Source organism: Chiloscyllium plagiosum, chromosome 7, assembly GCF_004010195.1.
Source record: "Chiloscyllium plagiosum isolate BGI_BamShark_2017 chromosome 7, ASM401019v2, whole genome shotgun sequence".
NCBI classification, from domain to species: Eukaryota; Metazoa; Chordata; class Chondrichthyes; order Orectolobiformes; family Hemiscylliidae; genus Chiloscyllium; species Chiloscyllium plagiosum.
In genome coordinates, this window is record NC_057716.1 from 51,921,344 (window position 1) to 51,943,174 (window position 21,831).

The 21,831-nt window shown below is 40.6% G+C and overlaps 1 protein-coding gene across 2 annotated transcripts in view; it reads left to right on the forward strand.

The window, feature by feature from the left end:
* dcaf17 (ddb1 and cul4 associated factor 17) overlaps positions 1–21,831 on the forward strand; it is a 50,806-nt gene that overhangs the window by 25,499 nt on the left and 3,476 nt on the right. Inside the window, exons 11-14 of one of the 2 annotated variants that reach the window (XM_043693720.1) lie at positions 4,673–4,782; positions 5,831–5,918; positions 9,546–9,626; positions 18,134–18,234. In XM_043693720.1, coding sequence (XP_043549655.1) covers positions 4,673–4,782; positions 5,831–5,918; positions 9,546–9,626; positions 18,134–18,199 — 345 coding nt within the window. In that variant the 3' untranslated portion in view covers positions 18,200–18,234. Of the gene's footprint in view, positions 1–4,672; positions 4,783–5,830; positions 5,919–9,545; positions 9,627–18,078; positions 18,235–21,831 lie in introns of both variants that reach the window. The other variant, XM_043693718.1, reaches the window with a different exon arrangement.

Sequence of the window (21,831 nt, forward strand, 5' to 3'; positions counted from 1 at the left end):
CAATGGGAAAATTAAATAAGGACTATGGGGCCGACTTCGCGAGTAAGCAGATCCGTGAGTAGCAAATAAGCGGATAACAAGGACTGGGTGTACTTAGTTCTCTCAGTATTCTTTTGTGCCTTTGAAAATCCACTGTCAGCTTAAGTCAATGTTTACATCTGTCGTTTCCCACTCTGAGCATAAAATCGGTGAAACTAACTTTCACTTTTCTAGTTCGATTTTTCCGAACTGTGAATCAAGATATGAGATTTTGGGGTCACAAACTCTGAGGCAGCAATAGCTGTTATGGATCTCTGACTGAGTCAACAGGACCACTTGAAATCCTAGTGGTTTTTAATGGAGGGCACTACCTCACTAACCAGCCTTTTGAAGCTGGACTCCGGATCCAAAAAAGCTGGAAAGAATAGGGCCATAAAAAGGAACATGACAATTAACCAGTAAGCAAACCAACACACACTCGCGCTCACATGCACAAACGTTCTCTCCCAGATCCAGAGTTCCAATGCTCATGCTTGCCAATTTTAAAATCTTACGATGGAGTCACAATGGGAAAAAGTTTGGGAGGTGCTATGGGGATATCTAGAACAGGAGTTTGAAAACTGCACATAGTTCTTTCGCTATTGTCTGACAATGGCCGGCATTTTCTTCTGCAGATTTCTCAGTCCTGTTGTCATGGTCAGATAAGGGGTCAGAAATCCTCCCTAGCTCGAGTGCAACTGAAATCTTTTTTTTAAAATGCATAAAGATGGATAAATGCTAGGTGGACCTGATAACTTTGTGGGAAACTAGGGAAGTGATTGCTGGGCCCCTTGCTGAGACATTTGTATCATTGATAGCCACAAATGAGGTGCCAAAAGGATAGACTTTGGCTAATGTGGTGCCACTATTTAAGAAAGGTGGTAAGGAAAAGCCAGGGAACTATAGACCAGTGAGCCTGACATCAGTGGTGGGCACATTATTGGAGGGAACCTGCGAGACAGGATTTATGTATATTTGGAAAGGCAAGAACTGATTAGGGATAGTCACATGGCTTTGTGCGTGGGAAATCATGTCTCACTAACTTGATTGAGATTTTTGAAGAAGGAAGAAGATTGATGAAGGCAGAGTGGTGGACTTGACCTATATGGACTTCAGTAAGGTGTTTGACAATATTCCTCATGGGAGAGTGGTTAGCAAGGTTAAATCTCATGGAGTACATGAAGAACTAGCCATTTAGATACAGAACTGGCTCAAAGGTAGAACACAGAGCATGGTGGTGGAGGATTGTTTTTCAGACTGGAGGCCTGTGACCAGTGTGTGCCACAAGGATCGCTGCTGGGTCCATTGCTTTTTGTCATTCATATAAATGTTTTGGATGTGAACATAGGAAGTATGGTTAGTAAGTTTGCAGATGACACTATCTCAGAGTATATTAGGATCTTGGTCAGATAGCCAATAGGCTGAGGAGTGGTAGCTGAAATTTACTTTAGATAAATGTGAGGTGCTGCATTTTGGAAAGACAAATCAGGGCAGGACTTGTACACTTAATGGTAAGGCCCTGGGGAGGGTTGCTGAAAAAAAGAGACCTTGGAATGGAGGATTGTAGTTGCTTGAAAATGGAGTCCCAGGTACATAGGATAGTGGAGAAGGATTTGGTATGCTTCCCTTTATTGGTCAGTGCATGGAGTATAGGAGTTGGGAGGTCATATTGTGGCTGTATAGCACATTGGTTAGGCCATTTTTAGAACACTGTGTGCGATTTTGGTCTCCGTACTATAGGAGGGATGTTGTGAAACTTGAAAGGGTTCAAAAGATTTAGAAGGATGTTATCAGGGTTGGAGGGTTTGAGCTATAGCGAAAGACTGAATAGGCTGAAGCTATTTTGCCTGGAGAGTCCGAGACTGAGGGGCATGGATAGGGTAAATAGACAAGGCCTTTACCCTGGGGGGGGAGAGTCCAAAACTAGAGCGTATGGGTTTAAGGTGAGAAGAGAAAGATTTTAAAGGGACCTAAGGGATAACTCTTTCACACGAAGGATGGTGAATGTATGGAGTGAGCTGCCAGAGGAAATGGTGGAAGCTAGTACAGTTACAACATTTAAAAGACATCAGGATAGGTATATGAATAGGAAGCATTTGGAGGGATCCAGGCCAAATGCTGGCAAATGGGACTAGATTTATCTGGGATAGCTGGTTGGCATGGATGAGTTGGACCGAAGGGACGGTGTTCATGCTGTACAACTCTGACTCTTTGACTCTAAGTCTTCCCTGTGTGAGGACCTGTTACCTGGTTCTGAATTTCTGCCTGTTGGCCAATTAATGTTCAGAAGGAGACAGCACCATCCAATTAAGGATGGCAACAGGTTCTTGAAGTTGGCAGGCTAACAGACCAATAAAAGCAACAAGGTGAGGAAGAGGACACTCAAAGATGGAGGTGCCCTGTCTCCAACATTTTTAACTTACTAGTTTCAACACCAGACCACAATTTTGGAGGGATGTTCCACTCATAGGATGACCTGTGAATAAAGTCAGAAAGCCATGGAGTAGCTTTAAACTGGCTTGGAGTTCTGATCCTCTACTGCTCTTGTCACCAGGAGGTAGCTTGCAGGCAGTAACACTGTTTGCTGCCATGCTCTTGGAGAACAGGGAGGCCAGTAAGAAAATGCATTTGATCTCTGACAGTAAGCATAATTTGATAGTTAATGAGGTCAGTTGGCTAGCTTTTGTTTTCAGGAGAATATCACTAAGAATATCATTTGCAGGGAAATGGCTGGTGGGAGGGAATGGATGGAGGTGGGAAATTAAGCTTACCTGCCACTCAAAATTGTTGCACATAACTGCCTTCATCTAGCCAAAAAAAATTAAACAGATGTTTTGTATAAATGCATCTTTACTTCATTATTTCCAGCATGATGTTTATTTCACAGTATAAAACTAGGGAGGTCTTGTGAAAACTATACAAGGCAGAAGTTAGACCACAGCTAGGAACTACATACTGACATTGGAGGCAGTACAGAGCAGGTTCACTATGTTGATTCTGGGTGTGGACAGATTCTGAGGAGAGGTTGAGTTGGTTGTGTTTGTGCTCATTGGAGATTAAAAGAAGACAACACTAGGACCCAAGGACCCAAAGCCATAATATTAGAGTAAGGAGGTGCCCAGATGAGACAGAGATGAGGAAGAATTTCTTTTCTCGGAGAGTGGTGTGTATAAGCCCTGCCCTGATTTGCCTTTCCAAAAAGCAGTACCGTATAGGAGTTTGGAGGTCATGTTGTAGCAGTACAAGACATTGTTTAGGCCACTTTTGGAAAATACATTCAATTCTGGTCTCCCTGCAATAGGAAGGATGTTGTGAAACTTGAAAATGTTTAGAAAGGATTCACAAGGATGTTGCCAGGGTTGGTGGGTTTGAGCAACTGGGAGAGGCTGAATAGGCTGGGGCTATTTTTCCTGGAGCATCGGATACTGAAGGATGACCTCATAGACGTTTATTAAATCATGATGGGCATGGATAAGTGCGAATAGCTAAGGGTTTTTTTTCCACAGGGTGGGGAGTCCAAAACTAGACAACATAGGTTTAAAGTGAGAGAGGAAAAATTTAAGAGGGATCTAAGGGGCAACTTTTTCATGCAGAGGGTAGTGCATGTATGGAATAAGCTGCCAGAGGAAGTGGTGGAAGCTGGTACAATTACAACATTTAAAAGGCATCTGGACAGATACAGAAATAGGGAGGGTTTAGAGGGATATGGGCCAAATGCTGGCAAATAGGACATGATTAATTTAGGATAACTGGTTGACATGGACGAGTTGGACCAATGCATCTGTTTCCATGCTGTACAACGCTATGATTCAATGACTCTATGGTGAATCTGTGGACTTCTTTAACCGAGAGGGCTGTCGAGGCTTAGTTCTTAAGTATATTTGAGGCTGATAAAGACAGATTTCTAATCATTAATAGAAACAAAAGTTATAGGGATAAAGCAGAAAAGTGGAGTTGAGAATTATCAGATTAACCGTAGACCTCTTGGGCCAAGTGGTCTACTCTGCTCCTATGTTTTAAGATCTCGTGGTTTCATCAGATCTCGACAGCAATTTTTTGAGATTGTGTGCAAGTTCAAATCATTTGTATTTACTAAGAATAAAATTGGTCTAGAATTAACCTTAGACTATTTTCTCCAATACAAACAAAGTCATTTTATTGCTATTTTCTTTGGGCTGGATTCTCCTGACTGAATGAAGACAGGATTGGAGATGGTCCTGGCTGTTCCCTGCTTTATGGAGGTGGGCAGCCTAATAAGACAGTTGCAGCCACACTCATGTCATTTTGCGTTTGTATTTTACCAATGTTGGAGTGGCCCCCTCTACTCCCTTCAGAATAACCAATGAGAGTTTTACCGTCAGTTGGGCAAGTGGTGTCTCTGTTAGTTTTGTACTGTATTTCAGAAGCATTGTGAATGGGAAACCAGAGTTGTATACCCATTTTAGATGGCCATTAGGTGTTTCCTTTAAACAGTCTTAAATGTAAAAACATAGCACAGTGAGAAAACTGCATACAAAAGTGCTTAATTGTTAATTAAAATGATCAAAAAAATGACATTGCCCCCATAGTAAGATTTCTATTCTGATTAGTTTGATTATTTTTGATTAAATATTATGAGGGGCACAGACTGTCAAATGTATTTTTGTCCAATTAGGCAGAGAATGGAATTCAAGAGATGCAGTGTTGTTCATTAGATACTGATTGGATATATTTTCATCCAGATGATTCTGGAAGGATCATGCACATTGGACCAACGCAAATTAAGTAAGTTTGTATAATTTCTTTAATCCTTGTTCAGCAAATCTGGCTGGCTATTACTTTTAGAGAATGATCTCCATTTCCTCTCAAATACAACCTGTTTTCAAGCAGATGTGGATGGAAAATGGGGTGAAGAGGCCTCTTGCTAAGAAATAATAAGGAATGTGTGCATAATCAGCCTCCCAGAGAATACTGGAAGACCAATACAAATAATAAATGATAGCTGATCTAAGTTGCTGCAATTTTTGACTGGCTAAGAAATTGAAAAAGAACATCACTCAGAAATTTGAAATGTAGGATTGTTAGTTAAATATACAAGTGAGAAATGAGACTAGATTAACTCAACCTGACAAATATGATCAGTGGACTTTAATACACAATGCAATTTTTATTTTTATACTACATGTTAAGGAGATTGGAATTTTGTAATGTATTGTAATTTTCGTACAATTGTTTATTGCAAGGTTATGAATTATGGTTACAAGCTTTATTTATATCATCCATCACAAATTGGCAGCAAAGCTATAATTATTTTCAATAAACCAATGATCTGCCTGGCATTAGATGGATTTGAGAGAATCAGTCGTGAAGTAAGTTTCCGGATTTCACAGATGAGATATCCAGATGTGAATAATGTAAAATAAACTGAAAGCAAACATATAATCAGGCTAATGCAGCAGCATAACCAGCCACAGTTAATATTAACTGAGAACAAGAGACATTTTGGCTGTTTCCCAAGATGAAAGTAACAGATGAATATCCCTAGCAGCAGCAAGAAAGAATTATAAAATTTAAAGTCAATTTAGAAGTAACAGTAAGACTAATGTTAAATGTCTTCAGTTTTTTTTAAGGTACTTTTTCTTATTCCACAATCGGGCTGATTGCCAGTCTATTAATGAGGATAACTTGATGTGAATTTTTCACCGAATTGAAAGCATTTAATGTTATTGAAAAGCTTTAAATATTAAAAAAAGTAAATATTAAGTATCAAAACATATTTCCTTTATGACATAAATTAACATGTCTTATCACTTGTGCTAACACTGCTTGCCAGTGTGTTGCAGCTGTCTGAAAAATCTGAAGGTTTACAGAGATGGCAAGTTTTCCGAGCCTTTACTATTTATTCTGCAAGAGAAAGAGAGGTAAATCATTTTCTTCCACCTTTAATTGCATTGATCCATTGTGAAATTGGGAAACTCCTCAGGGTTCCAAGGCAAGTAGCAAACCTCCTTTCAGATAGCTAGTGATGTCATTGTTATCAATTCCTGAAGCCTCTGAGTCGAATCTTGTGTACTATGTCAGGGCTTTGCTGGGCTTCATTCTCAGCCAATGCAGGGAGGCGATGGGGAATTTCTTTTACTACGCTTGCCTTTTCTAGGAACAAGCAAGACTTTGTTGGCTGGCTATGATATGTGTTTTTGAGGAGAAAGTGAGGTCTGCAGATGCTGGAGATCAGAGCCGGAGATGTGTTGCTGGAAAAGCGCAGCAGGTCAGGCAGCATCCAGGGAACAGGAGAATCGACATTTTGGGCATTCCTGAAGAAGGGCTTATGCCCGAAACGTTGATTCTCCTGTTCCCTGGATGCTGCCTGACCTGCTGCGCTTTTCCAGCAACACATCTCCGGCTATGATATGTGTTTGCATAGACAATTGGATTTATGCATTGCTATAACCCATAAACGATTTGAAACTAGATGATCCTGTATATTCATCCTTTAGAAGAAAAAAGTGCTTAGTTTCTTGTACCCTTGTTTTAAGAATATGCTGGATAGGGAATGTTCTCTCTGTTTCAGGAAAGTTAAGTCTTTTTCCAGCCAGTTACACTAATTCAGTCTTCTGGACAATTTTAAGATATAAAAGAATAAGATTTATTACTTAAAGTGACAAGTGATATAATGTTCAGTTCTTCTCCCAATTATACCAAGTATGACTAAGCTCCTTCTGATGGTTGCTGCCTAAGGCAGACTCTGTCCTGTTCCCCTTTGCAAGGGGATTGCTTAAATTGAGGACCTTGTAATCCTTTTCAGAATATTGAGTAGTGAAAATGGAAGTTATGTAACAAAATAAACATTTCAGATTTCTGAACTGGAAAAACATTGGTCCTGTAAACAATTTTGAGCAAGTAAAATAGGTGGGGTCTGGTTAGTGAGTTAAAATTAAGTAAAGGGAACATTTGTATGTGGTGGAGGGCAGGAGATGTTAAGAGATCGGATGAGAGAAATGAAAGATGTAATTTGATATGGCACCAAGGAGCCTCAAAATTAACCACTATTGGTGTACGGGAATGGGGATAATTCTCCAGTGATTGGAGTCATACCTCATTCTAAGAAGCATGGTTGTGCTTTTGGAGACAAATATCTCTCGGGAGTTCTTCAGGGTACCGTCCTATGCTCAACCACCTTCAATGATGTTCCATCTAGCATAAGGTCAGAAATTGGAATACTTAATGATCATTGCATAATTCTCAGTACCATTCACAACTCCTCAGATATTAATATTGTCCATGCTCATATTCAGCAAGACAAAAATAGCACCAGCCTTGGAGTTAATAAGTGGCAAATAACATTCTCAGCATATATATGCCTGGCAATGATCATCTCTAAAAAGGGGAAACCTACATTCAATGTCATTCCCATCACTGAATTCCCCCATTTCAATATCTAGGGGGTTACCATTGATCAGAAGCTGAACTGGAACAGCCATACAAATACTATTGACTAAAAGGGCAGGTCAGCAGCTAGGAATTCTGTGGGAAACTTATCTCCTGTCTCCCAAAGCCTGTTCACCATCTACAATGCATAATTCAACAGTGTAATGGAATACCATCCACTCTGCTGGTTAAGTGCAGCTCCAACAAAACTCAAAGCTTAGCACAATCCAGAACAAAGCAGTCACTTGATTGGCACTGCATCCACCACTTCAACCTTCACTGCCTTCACTTCCAACTTGGCAGCAATGCGTACCATCTCCAAGATACACTGTAGGAACCTATAACAACACCTTCAAACCCGTTACCTCTACCACCCAGAACAATAAGGCAACATATGCATGGTACTGTCACCAGCTGTAAGCTCCTTGCCAAGCCATGCGCCATCCAGACTTGGAATATATCATTGTGACTTTACTATCACAAAGTCAAAATCCTGGAACTCGTTCGTGACTGTCCTCTATACTCCAAAGACTGCAGCGATTCAAGAATGGAGTTCACCATTACCTTCCCCAGAGCAATTATCATTAGGCAATAAATGCTGGCCGAACTAGCAAAACACATGTCCCATGAACAAATTAAAAATAGAGTTTGGGTTAGTAAGTGGCAATTGCCAGGCAATGACTACTGCAACAAAAGAAATCTAACTGTCTTCCTTTGACATTCAATGACATAATTGACGCCTTGGCATAAACTGTTCTCTAAATTGTATCCTACCCATTTTTGAATACTAGAGCTTTTCACTGATGTTATGATGACCAATTGGAAGAACTGCTGCAATTATACCAATGTATGAGGAATTTTATGAGCAAATATGAAATTACCATCCAATTTTAAAAAGCTATTATTTAGCACTTCGTAATCTCCAGATATTCTGAAGTGCATTTTAGCCAATGAAATACTGCTGGAGCACAGTACTATTTATAATACAGTGAAACAGAGCACCCGATTTTCACAAAATGCAAATTGCAACGTGATGAGGATCTAATTATGCTGGTGATGACTGAAGTACAAACATTGGTCAGACTATGTTATTCAATTAGTGCCATTGAACCTGTACACATTGATATTGACTTAATGTCTTTCATCAGTAGGTCATTTACTTGGTGCACTACCCAAGACCGGGTTTGATTATGGGGCAAAATCTTTGCAGTGCTATCCAATGACTGTTGATAAAATTAGAGCATAGAATGAGCATGTTGCATGTGACAGGATTGTTTTCAACTGAGAATATTCCATGATGGTCATAGTTTCATCAGAAGGAGGAGATAATTCTCACCAAAATAAATTGTAAATATGTCACTATTACTATCTGCTCCCCTCATCTCACACTGATGCAATGTACCCTTCCCAACCAAGGGAAAGATATGGACCAATTTCCAAGGTATTACTGATTCTTCTCTATAATCAGCTTTTGGACTGATTAGAACATGTGTTAAACTTATTGAGAAAATGAAGCAACCCCAACCCTTCCACGTGCTAGTTACCAGAAATAATTGCCACCCATTGAAGGGAGCCTTTCCTTTCCCTCAATAAACATACAACTGTGCGACATAATCTAATCCAAATATTTCCGTTTATGCCTAGAAGTGATAAGAATCCTCAAGATTCAATTAGCATAATTTTGCATCCAAAATCAAGAAAATTGGCCATGAGAGAAATAAAATTAACACAGAATGGAAATAAGCAAACACCAATCATACCTTAAAACATAAAAAGAATAATAATAATCTAAACCACCACTGAACATACATAGATCCTATACCATAGCCAAGCCCCAGAGAACTGAACAAAAACAAATTTCTCTATACGCTTAATACATCCTTCCCCTTGTACATACACAGCCATGATAACAAAGCTAATTTACTATTGTATTCACCTTCCCAGAAATATATCTCTTGTATAAATAAAGATATGCATCTGTGCTCATAAAATTTATTGAGTCGAGTGATTTTAGGACGTTTGCTGACTTTGTAAAGAGTTATGCTGGTATAAGATATAGATGAACATTTAACAAAAAGAAAGTTGAATTTTAACTGTTCAATAAAATGTCCCTCTTCAAGGTGGAGAGCTCAGTGAGAGTGACAGCTTATGGTCGAGTTGTGAAAAGAAGATTTTCTCAATTAGACGATGACAAGTATGAGGTAATTGCTGATTTAGAATGCATTAATATGTAGGGCTTACTTATTTATAATTGGCAGGTCTTGAAACCAGTGGAATTTAATTTGAGATTGACTATCTCTGTAAAAGTACCTATTTGAAACCACTCAGGGAATCTCTGATGGACTCTCCGGTTCATCCCGGAGATCGTACTCTGTGGTAGTCTGGAATATAAACCTCTTGCAGACAATTTAGTTCAAATTATTACCTTTTATTTACCAATGGCATCAATGTTACACTATATCACAGATATCTACAAACCAGGCTTGAGCTCAGATTCTAAAACCATTCGCAGAGTATCGGCGCCAGCTCTTACCCCTAATAGCTTTCTCAGGCTACTCCCTTTATTGCTGCAAACAAGCTGTCTTTATACAGAATTTGGTATTAAAATTACAAAAATGCCACATGTCCTTAATCAGATAAGCAGCAATAAAATGGCAAAAGTTTGCAGAGGAAGAGAAACTCATTGGTCGGTCTGTGTACACTTGACTAATTAAGTTACAGGCACATCAAAATGGGAAACCTAGATCCAGCCAGGCCAAATGGTCAGTTTGCTTTGGCTAGAACATCATAATGAGAGATTGGTGAAAAGGTCATGAGGTAACCTTGCTCAGCTAACACGTTCAGTACTATTGTCCTACAAAATGGCTTTTTCTTTTAAAATCATGTTGGATTCCCAGAATGCAAATTAAATTCGTCACATTCTCGGATCTTGAGCTCCTGGGAATAACACACAAACATTCAATCCACGACAAGCCAGCATTCATTCAAATCAGACCATAAGGGGTTAATTTTCCCCCAGCCTCCCGTCCCCCCCCCCCCCCTCTCTCTCCCCCTCTCTCTCTCTCTGTCCCTTGAACCCTTCAGTCAATGGATGTAATTTACAGAAGAATGTCTTCTCTCTCTCTCTCTCTCTCTCACTCTCACATAAACATCTTCCAATTTCCTTACTATGTCAGTTTTTTCCTAGCCTGTAAGGGTAATGAGACATTCACATTCAGCACAGTCAAGATGAGGGAACTGAGCTTCATAAATTCAAATTTGCTCAGTGTGGTATACATGAAAATCTATCAGGATTGTTCTATTACATGCATATTCCAGTTATTAAATTACAAGTTCTTTTCCTATTGAGTATGAATTTTGTTAAGAGTCTTTGATGTAATCCAGCAATTTAGTTATTCTACATCCTATTGTGAAATGCACGCCTCCAGTGTGAGAAGGAAGTACAGCCTCACATGTTATCACCTTATTTACACCGATCCATTGACACTAAGAACAGATGTCCCCAATTCCTCTGAAAAGCCCTTTTCCACATTCTCTGCAGCAAATATGTCACATTTATGGCTACATGCTTTCTCATCTCAGTATTCAGTTTTCACTATAATTTAGTATTCCAAATGTGAAATGTTCTCTCCTAAGTCTCCTTTCAATTTAAAATGCCCTTTACATCTTGCTTATCATTTATTCTTATGAAATTGATTACTTTCTGAATCTGATCATCATAACTTTTTCTAATGCATACAATCCATGTGACAGATTTGTGTATAAGAGTTTTATTCCATTCTGAATTCAGATATTTTTCATGTTTGTTCCACAGGAATTTATGAAGAAATACAGTTACATGGAAATTAATTTACAAACTCTTCAGAAATATAAGTTAACAGTTGAAACAATTTTTAATCACTTTATTTTTTGCAAGACAGAAAGTAAGTTAGATTCTATCCTGGAAGAAAACTTATTGGCTGAATATTTTAAAATCTTCAGTACTTCAAAATACCCTCAGAGTCTTGCTGAGCCTCAGGATCTAGCCCTCTCAAAAATTCATCTCCTGCTTATTACTCAATCCTGTAATTCCCTTCTCAGTGCTCACAAATTCCGGGAATGTCCTCCAAGAGCAGCTTCATCCCATACTGTTTATGTCGCTCCACAATTTTGAGAAGTACCAAATAAACTTCAGCTCCCCCATCCCCCAACCCCATACTGCCCTTGAGTATAGACATTGTAGATGAAGCAGGCTAGCTCTTGACCATTGTGTTCAATGGCTAGTGAAGTGAGCGTTCTGTTGATGTATGTGTGAGAGGATGCTTAAGCTCTGCTTAGAGCATCATATCTGCTTGATACCAGAACAATTGAGGATGAAAATGACACCCCAGAAATACTGCAAGGCAAAACTACCAAATTACCGTGTTTGCAATCTAAGAGTTTATAGCACAAGGTGTCTGTAAACCTGTTCTGTTTCTTATTTGCCCTTAACTCTTTACAATCAATATTATTGACTTAAGTAATGAGAACAAGTGTGTTGTAGCCAGATTTGCTGATAATATAATCATTAATAGGAAACTATATTGTGAGGACATCAGAGTCTGCAAAGGGATATGGGAGGGGTTAGGTGAGTTAGGCAAAACCTTGGTAAATGGAATATAGTATAGGAAACCTTGAGGTTGTGACCAGTAGAATAAAAAAATCAAATATTATGACAATATGTAATACAATACAGCACAGGAACAGACCCTTCCGTCCACCAAGCCTGCACCAATTTCTAATTCTTACTTGGACCTGCTACTTCTTGCCCATACATTGCTTCGATCCCTCCGTTTGTCTCGCATTCATGTGTCTATCAAGATACGCCTTAAATATTCCTAACGTGCCTGCTTCCACCACCACCACTGGCAATATGTTCCAGGCACCCAACACTCTCTGTTAAACATTTTCCCTGCGCTTCTCTCCTAAACTTACCCCCTCTCACCTTGAACCTGTGCGCTCTTGTCGTTAACTTTTCCTGGGAAAAGGCCTCTGACAATCCACCCTATCGATGCTCTCATAATTTTGTAGACTTTATCAGATCACCCCTCAGCTTCCACCTTTCCAGTTAAAACAATCCAGATTTATCCAACCTCTCCTCATAACTAAAACCCTCAGACCAGGCAACATCTTGGTAAATCTTCTCTGCACCCTCGTCAAAGCATCCATGTCCTTCTGGTAGTGTGGTGAACAGAACTGCATGCAACATTCCAAACATGGGCTGACAAGTTTTATACAGCAGTAATATAACTTGCCAACTTTTATATTTGATGTCCCGACTGGTGAAGGTAAGCATGCTGTATGCCACCTTGACCACCTTATTCACCTGTGTTGCTACTTTTAGGGATCTGTCGACCTGAATGCCCAGATCTCTCTGCATGTCAGTGCTCCTGAAAGGTTCTGCCATTTATTGTACAATTCGCACCTAAATTTAATCTTCCAAAATCCGTCACCTCCGGCATTTGTCCAGATTAAACTCCACCTGCCATTTCTGTGTCCAAATCTGCAATCTATCTATATCCTTTGACAAACTTCCTCACTGTCTATAACTTTGCCAAATTTAGTCTGCAAATTTACTAATCTGATCACTTACGTTTTCCTCCAGATCATTTATTAACAACAAAGGAGGAAGTGAAGTGTCTTAAAATTTATTAAGGTAGACAAGTCCCCAGGGGCAGATGGGATCGATCCCAGAATATTGTGGGAGGCAAGGGAGAAAATCATTACAAACAACAAAGGTCCCAGCGCTAATCCCTGCGCAACACCACTAGTTCCTGAACTCCATTCCGAAAAGCAGCCTTCAACCGCCACTCTGTTTTCTACAACCAAGCCAGTTTTGTATCCATCTAGCCACCTCGCCCGGATCCCATGAGACTCTTTCTTTTGTAACATCCTGCTGTGAAATACCTAATCAAATGTCTTATTAAAGTCTACCGCCCTTCCCTCATCATTGTCACCTTCTCAAAAAACTCAATCAAGTTGGTGAGACATGACCTTCTCCATACAAACTCATGCTGTATATCACTAACTGGTCCATTTGTTTCCAAATGTGAGTATATCCTGTCATGCATTCAACAGCTTGCCCACTACTGACATTAGGCTCACCGGCCTATAATTACATGGATTATCTCTGTTTCCCTTCTTAAACAAATGAACAATATTTGTCATTCTCCAGTCCCCTACAACCTCATCTGACGTCAAAGAGAATGCAAAGATATCTGTTAAGACCCCAGCTATTTTCTCCCTTGCCTCCCACAATATTCGGGGATCGATCCCATCTGCCCCTGGGGACTGATCTACCTTAATAAATTTTAAGACACTCTTCACTTTCTCCTCCATGATGTTGTCCTGCCCAAGAGTATTCCTATACACTTCCCCAACCTCAACATCTTTCATGTCTCTCTCTTTGGCGAATATCAATGTGAAGCACTCATTAAGAATCTTGCCCATTTCCTGTGGCTCCACATATAACCTCCCTTCCTTTATCCTTGAATTGCCCTACTCTTTCCCTAGCTACCCTCTTGCTCCTAATATATATATAAAACTCCTTGGCCTTCTTCTTAACCCTGCTGGCTAAGGACATTTCATAGCCCTTTTAAGCCCTCCTAACTCCCCATTTGAAATCCTTCCTACTTTCTCTATATTCTTCAATATTCTTTAAGGATTTGGACTGTTTTCAGTTGCCTAGACCTGAGGTCTGCTTCCTTTTCTTTTTGACTAAAATGATAATTTATCCTGACATCCAATGTTCCCAAATCCTGTCGTTTCTGTCCTTCATTTTCACAGGAATATGCCTGTCCTGCACTTTAATCAAATGGCCTTTGAAAGACTCCAGCATGTCAGATATCGATTTACACTCAAACAGCCTCTCCCAATCCACATTCTCCAATTCTTGCCTAATTTGGTTGAGTTGACCTTCCCCCAATTTAATACCTTCTTCTGAGGTCCACTCTTGTCCTTATCAATAAGTATCTAAAAACCTAGGGAATTATGGTCAGTATTCTCAAACTGCTCCCCCACTGAAACTTTGATTACCTGGCCCGGCTCATTTCCCAATACCAAGTCCAGAGTAGCCCCCTCCCTCATTGGACTATTTCAGAAAGGCTCTCCTGGACATACCTAACAAACTGCTCCCCATCCAACCCCCATCACTAAGGGAATCCCAGTCAATATGGGGAAATAAAAATATACCTACCACAACAACCCTGCTATTTTCACATCTTTCCAGAATTTGACTACATATTTTCCTCCACCTCCCACTGACAACTGGGAGATCTGTAGTGCATTCCCAGCATTGTGATTGCACCCTTTCTGTTCCTGAGCTCCACCCATAATGCCTCACTGTGAGACCCCTCCAGGTGTCCTCCCTAACCAGTAATGCAACTCTCCCACTTCTTTTGGTTCTTCCTCTGCCTTGTCTAAAACATAAATATCTCAGAACATTAAGCTGCCAATCCTGTTCCTCTTTCATTCATGTCTCTGTGATAGCAACAACATCATAATTACGTGCATTAATCCAGGCTTTAAGTTCATCTGTTATACTTCTTGCATTGAAGCAAATATAGCCAAGCCTCCAGTTCTGCTGAGCTTAGCAACCTCTCCCTGACTGCTCTTCCTATTAGATATATTTGCCCTTGTCTCCAGCTCTTCCCCAGTCTCTACATTTAACAAGCTGCTTCTCTGGTTCGCAACCCCCTGCCACACTAATTTAAACTCTCCCAAGTGGCACCAGCAAATCTTCCTGCTAGGATATTTATGCAACTTGTCTTTCTTGTACAGGTTCCACCTTCCCTGGAAGACATCCCAATGATCTGCATATCTGAAGTTCTACCCCACACCAGCTCCTTAGCCCTGAGGCTGTTCCAAGCCTCAATAGCACATACCATGGGGCGTTATCCTGAGATTACTACCCAAGAGGTCCTGCTTTTTAGTCTACTACTTAACTCCCTGAATTGTCATTGCAGGACCTTGTCACTCTGCCTACCTATGTCATTTGTGCCAATATGGACAATGATTTTTATTTGTTGACCCTTCTGTTTCAGGATCTCCTGTACCCATCCATGACTGTGGCACCATCCTGGAGTCTCTCTCTTGGCCAGAGAAGCACCTATCTGTGCCCCTGACTTTCAAACTCCAATTGCAATTGCTTTACTACGCTTTGTCCCTTCCGTCTGTACAGCAGGGCCAGCCGTGGTGACACTGCTTTGGCTGCTGTTGCTGATGTCACCTGCTGGGCCAACCCCCTCATCATTATTCAAAACAGAATACTTGTTTTACCAGGGGTTCAGCTGCAGTGGATTCTTGCACTGACTGCCTACCCCTTCTAGCAATCACTAATCTCCAAATACAGCGCATTTATATTCTGCTATTTCCGCCACCTAAATTCAGACCCCACCATCAGAGATACATTTCCGTCCCCACCCCTATCAGTGTTCCGCAGAGACCATTCCCTCTGCAAATCAATTGTTAGGTCCATGCCCCCACCACCTAACCTCCACTCCCAGCACTTTCCCTTGCAGCTGCAAGAACTCTAAAACCTGCACATACACCTCCCTCCTCACCTCTGTCTAAGGCCCCAAAGGATCCTTCCATATCCAGCAGAGATTTTCCTGCGCATCCAAACACCTCATCCACTGTGTCTGTTGCTCTCGATGTGGTCCCTCTACATTGGGGAGACAGGATGCCAACTCGCGGAACGTTTCGGGGAACATCTCTGGGACACATGCACTAAACAACAACACCACCCTGTGACAGGCAACTTCAACTCTCCCTCCCACTCCGACAAGGAAATGCAAGTCCTGGGCTGCCTCTACCGCCAAATCCAAGCTACCTGACCCATGGAGGAAGAACTTATCTACCGCCTTGGCAACAATGTCAATTTCACAAGTTTCCTCATTTCCCCTCCTCCCATCTCATCTCAGATCCAACCCTCTAACTCGACACAGCCCTCCTGAACTGTCCTACCTATCTATCTTCTTTCCCACCTCTCCATTCTACCTTCCTCTCCGACCTACCACATCACCTTTATCTACATTTCCCAGCTACCTTGCCCTCCCCTCCCTGCACCCCCCAACCAAGCCCCACTCCACTCTCCTATTTGTCTCTCAGCTCCCCCATTCTTGATGAAGGGCTTAAGCCTGAAACATCGACTCTCCTGCTCCTTGGATGCTACCTGACATGCGCTTTTCCAGTGCCATACGTTTCAGCTCTGATCTCCAGCATCTGCAGTCCTCACATTTTCCTTCTAGTGGTCACCCAAGTATCTTCCTGTACCTTGGGTGTGAACACATTTCTTTAAATTCTACCTATGACACACTCCGCCATATGTGTGCTCCTTACTATCTCCAACTGCTGCTCAAGCTGATCCACTCTGTTGGTGAGCAGCTGAAGCTGGGTACACTTCCTGCAGATGTAATTATCTGAGATGCTCTCAGCATCCATGATTGACACATCTTGCAGGCAGAATACAAAGCCCCACCAACTGACATGATGAACCCTCTGTTGGCTGTTAGATTACAAGTTAAATTTTAATTAGTTGCTTAAACATTACAGTTATTACTTTCTAACGAATAGCCCCCCGAACTTACTATTTAACTGACCTCCCTATGCTAACCAGAAAATGGACCAACTGTACTAACTTAGAAAGACTGAGAGACACTTACCCTGTACTGCAGTGAGACTACTTCACCTGTAGCACCAGGGGAATGAAAGGGTTAACACAAACTAGCACCTGACCAGCACTGGCCAATCAGAAAATGGAATGAATCTGCACAATACATGAATTACAACAAGTTAGCATGCAGGTACAGCAAGTGATTAGGAAGGCAGATATAATGCTGGACTTCATTGCAGGGAATTGGTTTATAAAAGTCTTGCTGCAATTGTACAAGGCATTGGTGAGGCAGCACTTAGAACATTGCATGCAGTTTTGGTCTCCTTATTTGAGGAATATTCTTGAATTGGAGACAGTTCAAAGAACATTCACAAGGTGATTCCTGAATTGAAGGTTGAGTTTGAAAAGATTTGAGATTAGGGAAGTTTTTAATGTTAGCTTCTAAAATCAAGAGTGTAGCCAACTGGGCAGGCAGATATGTGACTCATATACATGAGCTCTTGACTACCCTAAGTATCTAATTTAAGTTGAATATATTTCTCATTTTTGTTATTATCCTAATATTAATTGTGTAGCATAAATAGATTTTTAAGAACCATGAATGAAAATTACATATCCCAATCAATGCAGATTGTATCTTTCACACAGATGAGAACTATCTATTCAATCTGATTAATCAACATAATTCTATCTCATGGTTCTTCATGTTATGGCCTTCAGTCTATTTGATTTTTAAAATGCAGTTGACTCATTGTTTAATATACACTTAAAACATTGATCTTGGAGAAAAAAGTGACCTTAGAATAGAAAATCAATTATACAAATAGGTACAAATTTATCTGTATCTAATGTCATTGTTATAAGTTTCTAAAACACTGGCGTATTTACTGTACTACCATATCTTAGTCTATGCAGAACAATGTTCAGTATGAAACCCTCTGCATGGATTGTTCCATTTAATCTGTGATTTGTAATTACTACTGAATGATTCTTATCCCTTTATTGCTTTGTCACTTTTTAAGACTTTTAAAACAGTAGAATACGAGGATGAACTAGAACTGTTGACTGTTTTGGCAGTACCTCCAACAGACACCGAAGAAAAAATTCATCTCGATTTTTATGACAACCAATCTGGCATCTTAATTAAGAGTGTTCCTTTAAGAGAACCATGGAATGTTGTAAGTATGACCAATAAACTGTCATTTAGTTTAATGTAATATTTGCTTCAGCACCAGAGACTTTGACATGTTCATACTTTTGGTTCTCCAGATATTGAGTTACCAGGCCCAGTCATGTCACCATGATAGACAGACCAAACACTTCTTCATGGAAGCAGGATAAACGAGAGTAAAGGTGATCAGGAGCTAGTCTGATCCACTTCTACATGCCTTTTGCCACTTACCAGAACTCCATTAATGGAGGCCTGGGAATAGCTTTGTCAGCTTGCCCTCTTTAATTGTGAATAGAGGATTCTTTGGGAAAATGCAGAAAGGGAAATGAGAAGAAGAAACCTTCTTGTGCTTACTTTGAAATTGAGTGGGAAAGATGACATCTCTTTAGTATTAGATATCAATTAATATGGAACATCTTAATTTATACAGCTACTTAATTCCACTTCAAGAACTTCTGTAATGTTTATACCAAAAATTAAAGTTATTCTTATGGTTGTTTGGAAGGACAGAATTTGAGTATTGCCAAAAAAAACATTGTCAGAGCTTTTTGTCTTGCCCTCTTTGAGAGTCATAGAGTTGTACTGCACGGAATCAGACCCTTCGGTCCAAATCATCCATGTTGATTGGATATCCTAAATAAATCTAGTCGCAGTTGCCAGCATTTGGCTATAATTGTTTTCCTACTCATGTACCATCAGATGCCTTTTAAATATTGTAATTGTACCAGCCTCCACCACTTCCTCTGACAGTTCGTTCCATACATGTACCACCGTCTGTCCAAGAGAAAGGCGGTGTTAGTGAGTACAGTGGGTTCTTTCTTGATTATATGTTTTTGGAGATAAGTCTCTTCATTAAACTTAAAATGTAAGCCATAGCTCTTAATTTAACCTGGTGCAGTGTTTTGTAGACGAATAAGATGGTGTTATTTTCAGGGTCTGTAGATTGTGAAGGAGCAAAAATGGCCTTTGCAGTGATATGTCCTTCTTGTCAGATGTGGGAGTTTAAAGAGAGTTTTAAGGGTTACTGCAGATTATATCTGCCATAAATGCAGTTGGATGCGAATCTTATCAGATCGAGTGGATCGGTTGGAGAGACAGATAGAAGCGATGAGGAATTTGCAACAGCAACAGTATGTGATGGATGGCAGTTATAGGAAGGGAGGAATGTCTCAGATACAGTCACATAGATGGATTAGCTCCAGGAAGGGTAAGAGAGGTCGGCACCAAGAGCAGGAGCCTTTTGTGGATATACCTATGCTGTTTTGGAAAATGTAGGGGGTGATGGATTCTCAGGGGAACGTAGCACGAACAGCCAAGTTTCTGGTATTGAGACTGGCTCTAATGCAACGAGGGGTATGTCTGGTTCCAAGAGATCAATTGTGTTAGGAGATTCTGTAGTCAGAGATACAGACAGCAGAGAAAAAGTGGAATGGTGTGTTGTTTCCCTGGTGCCAGGATCAAGCATGTCTCCAAGAGGGTGCAGAATGTTCTCACGGGGAGAGGGGCCAGCAAGAGGTCATTGTCCACATTGGAACCAATGATATAGGAAGGGAAAAGGTTGAGATTCTGAAGGGAGATTACAGAGAGTTAGGCAGAAATTTAAAAAAGAGGTCCTCAAGGGTAGTAATATCTGGATTACTCCCATTGCTACAAGCTAGTGAGGGCAGGAACAGGAGGATAGAGCAGATGAATGCATGGCTAAGGAGCTGGTGTATGGGAGAAGGATTCACATTTTTGGATCATTGGAATCTCTCTTGGGGTAGAAGTAACCTGTACAAGAAAGACGGATTGCACCTAAATTGGAAGGGGACTAATACACTGGCAGGGAAATTTGCTAGAATTGCTTGGGATGATTTAAACTAGTAAGGTGGGACCCAGGGAGATAGTGAGGAAAGAGATCAATCTGAGACTGGTACAGTTGAGAACAGAAGTGAATCAAACAGTCAGGACAGGCAAGGACAACGTAGGACTAATAAATTAAACTGCATTTATTTCAAATAAGGGGCCTAACAGGGGAGGCAGATGAACTCAGGGCATGGTTAGGAACATGGGACTGGGATATCATAACAATTACAGAAACATGGCTCAGGGATCGGCAGGACCGGCAGCTTAATGTTCCAGGATACAAATGCTACAGGAAGGATAGAAAGGAAGGCAAGAGAGGAGGAGGAGTGGCATTTTTGATAAGGGATAGCATTATAGCTGTGCTGAGGGATGATATTCCCAGAAATCCACCAAATCACTTCCCTGGATGTAACTGAGAAATAAGAAAGGGATGATCGCCTTATTGGGATTGTATTATAGACCCCCTAATAGTCAGAGGGAAATTGAGAAACAAACTTGTAAGGAGATCTCAGCTATCTGTAAGAATAATAGGGTCGGGGATTTTAACTTTCCAAACATCGACTGGGACTACCATAGTGTTAAAAGTTTAGATGGAGAGGAATTTCTTAACTGTGTACAAGACAATTTTCTGATTCAGTATGTGGATGGATCTACTAGAGAAGGTGCAAAACTTGAGCTACTCTTGGGAAATAAGGCAGGGCAGGTGACTGAGGTGGCAGTGGGGGAGCACTTTGGGGCCAGCGACCATAATTCTATTTGTTTTAAAATCGTGATGGAAAAGGATAGACCAGATTTAAAAGTTGAAGTTCAAAATTGGAGAAAGGCCAATTTTGACGGTATTAGGCAAGAACTTTCGAAAGCTGATTAGAGGCAGATGTTCGCAGGCAAAGGAACGGCTGGAAAATGGGAAGCCTTCAGAAATGAGATAACAAGAATCCAGAGAAAGTATTTTCCTGTCAGGGTGAAAGGGAAGGCTGGCAGGTATAAAGAATGCTGGATGACTAAAGAAACTGAAGGTCTGGTTAAGAAAAAGAAGCATATGTCAGGTATAGTCAGAATAGATAGAGTGAATCCTTAGAAGAGTATAAAGGAAGTAGGAGTATACTTAAGAGGGAAATCAGGAGAGCAAAAAGGGGACATGAGATAGCTTTGGCAAATAGAATTAAGGAGAATACAAAGGGTTTTTACAAATATATTAAGGACAAAAGGGTAACTAGAGAGAGAATAGGGCCCCTCAAAGATCAGCAAGGTGGCCTTTGTGTGGAGCCACAGAAAATGAGGGAGGTACTAAATGAATATTTTGCATCAGTATTTACTGTGGAAAAGTACATGGAAGATGTAGGGACATACGTGGTGACATTGTGAAAAATACCCATATTACAGAGGAGGAAGTGATGGATTTCTTTTAAAAACATAAAAGTGGATTAATCCCCAGGACCTGATCAGGTGTACCCTAGAACTCTGTGGAAAGTGATTGCTGGGCCTCTTCAGGGCCTCATCAATACTCACAGGTGAGGTGCTGGAAGACCGAAGTTGGCTAACGTGGTGCCATTGTTTAAGAAAGGTGGTAAGGACAAGCCAGGGAACAATAGACCAGTGAGCCTGACGTTGGTGGTGGGCAGGTTGTTGGATGGAATCCTGAGGGACAGGATGTACTTGTATTTGGAAAGGCAAGGACTGATTAGGGATAGTTAACATGGCTTTGTGTGTGGGAAATCATGTCTCACAAACTTGATTGAGTTTTTTGAAGAAGTAACAA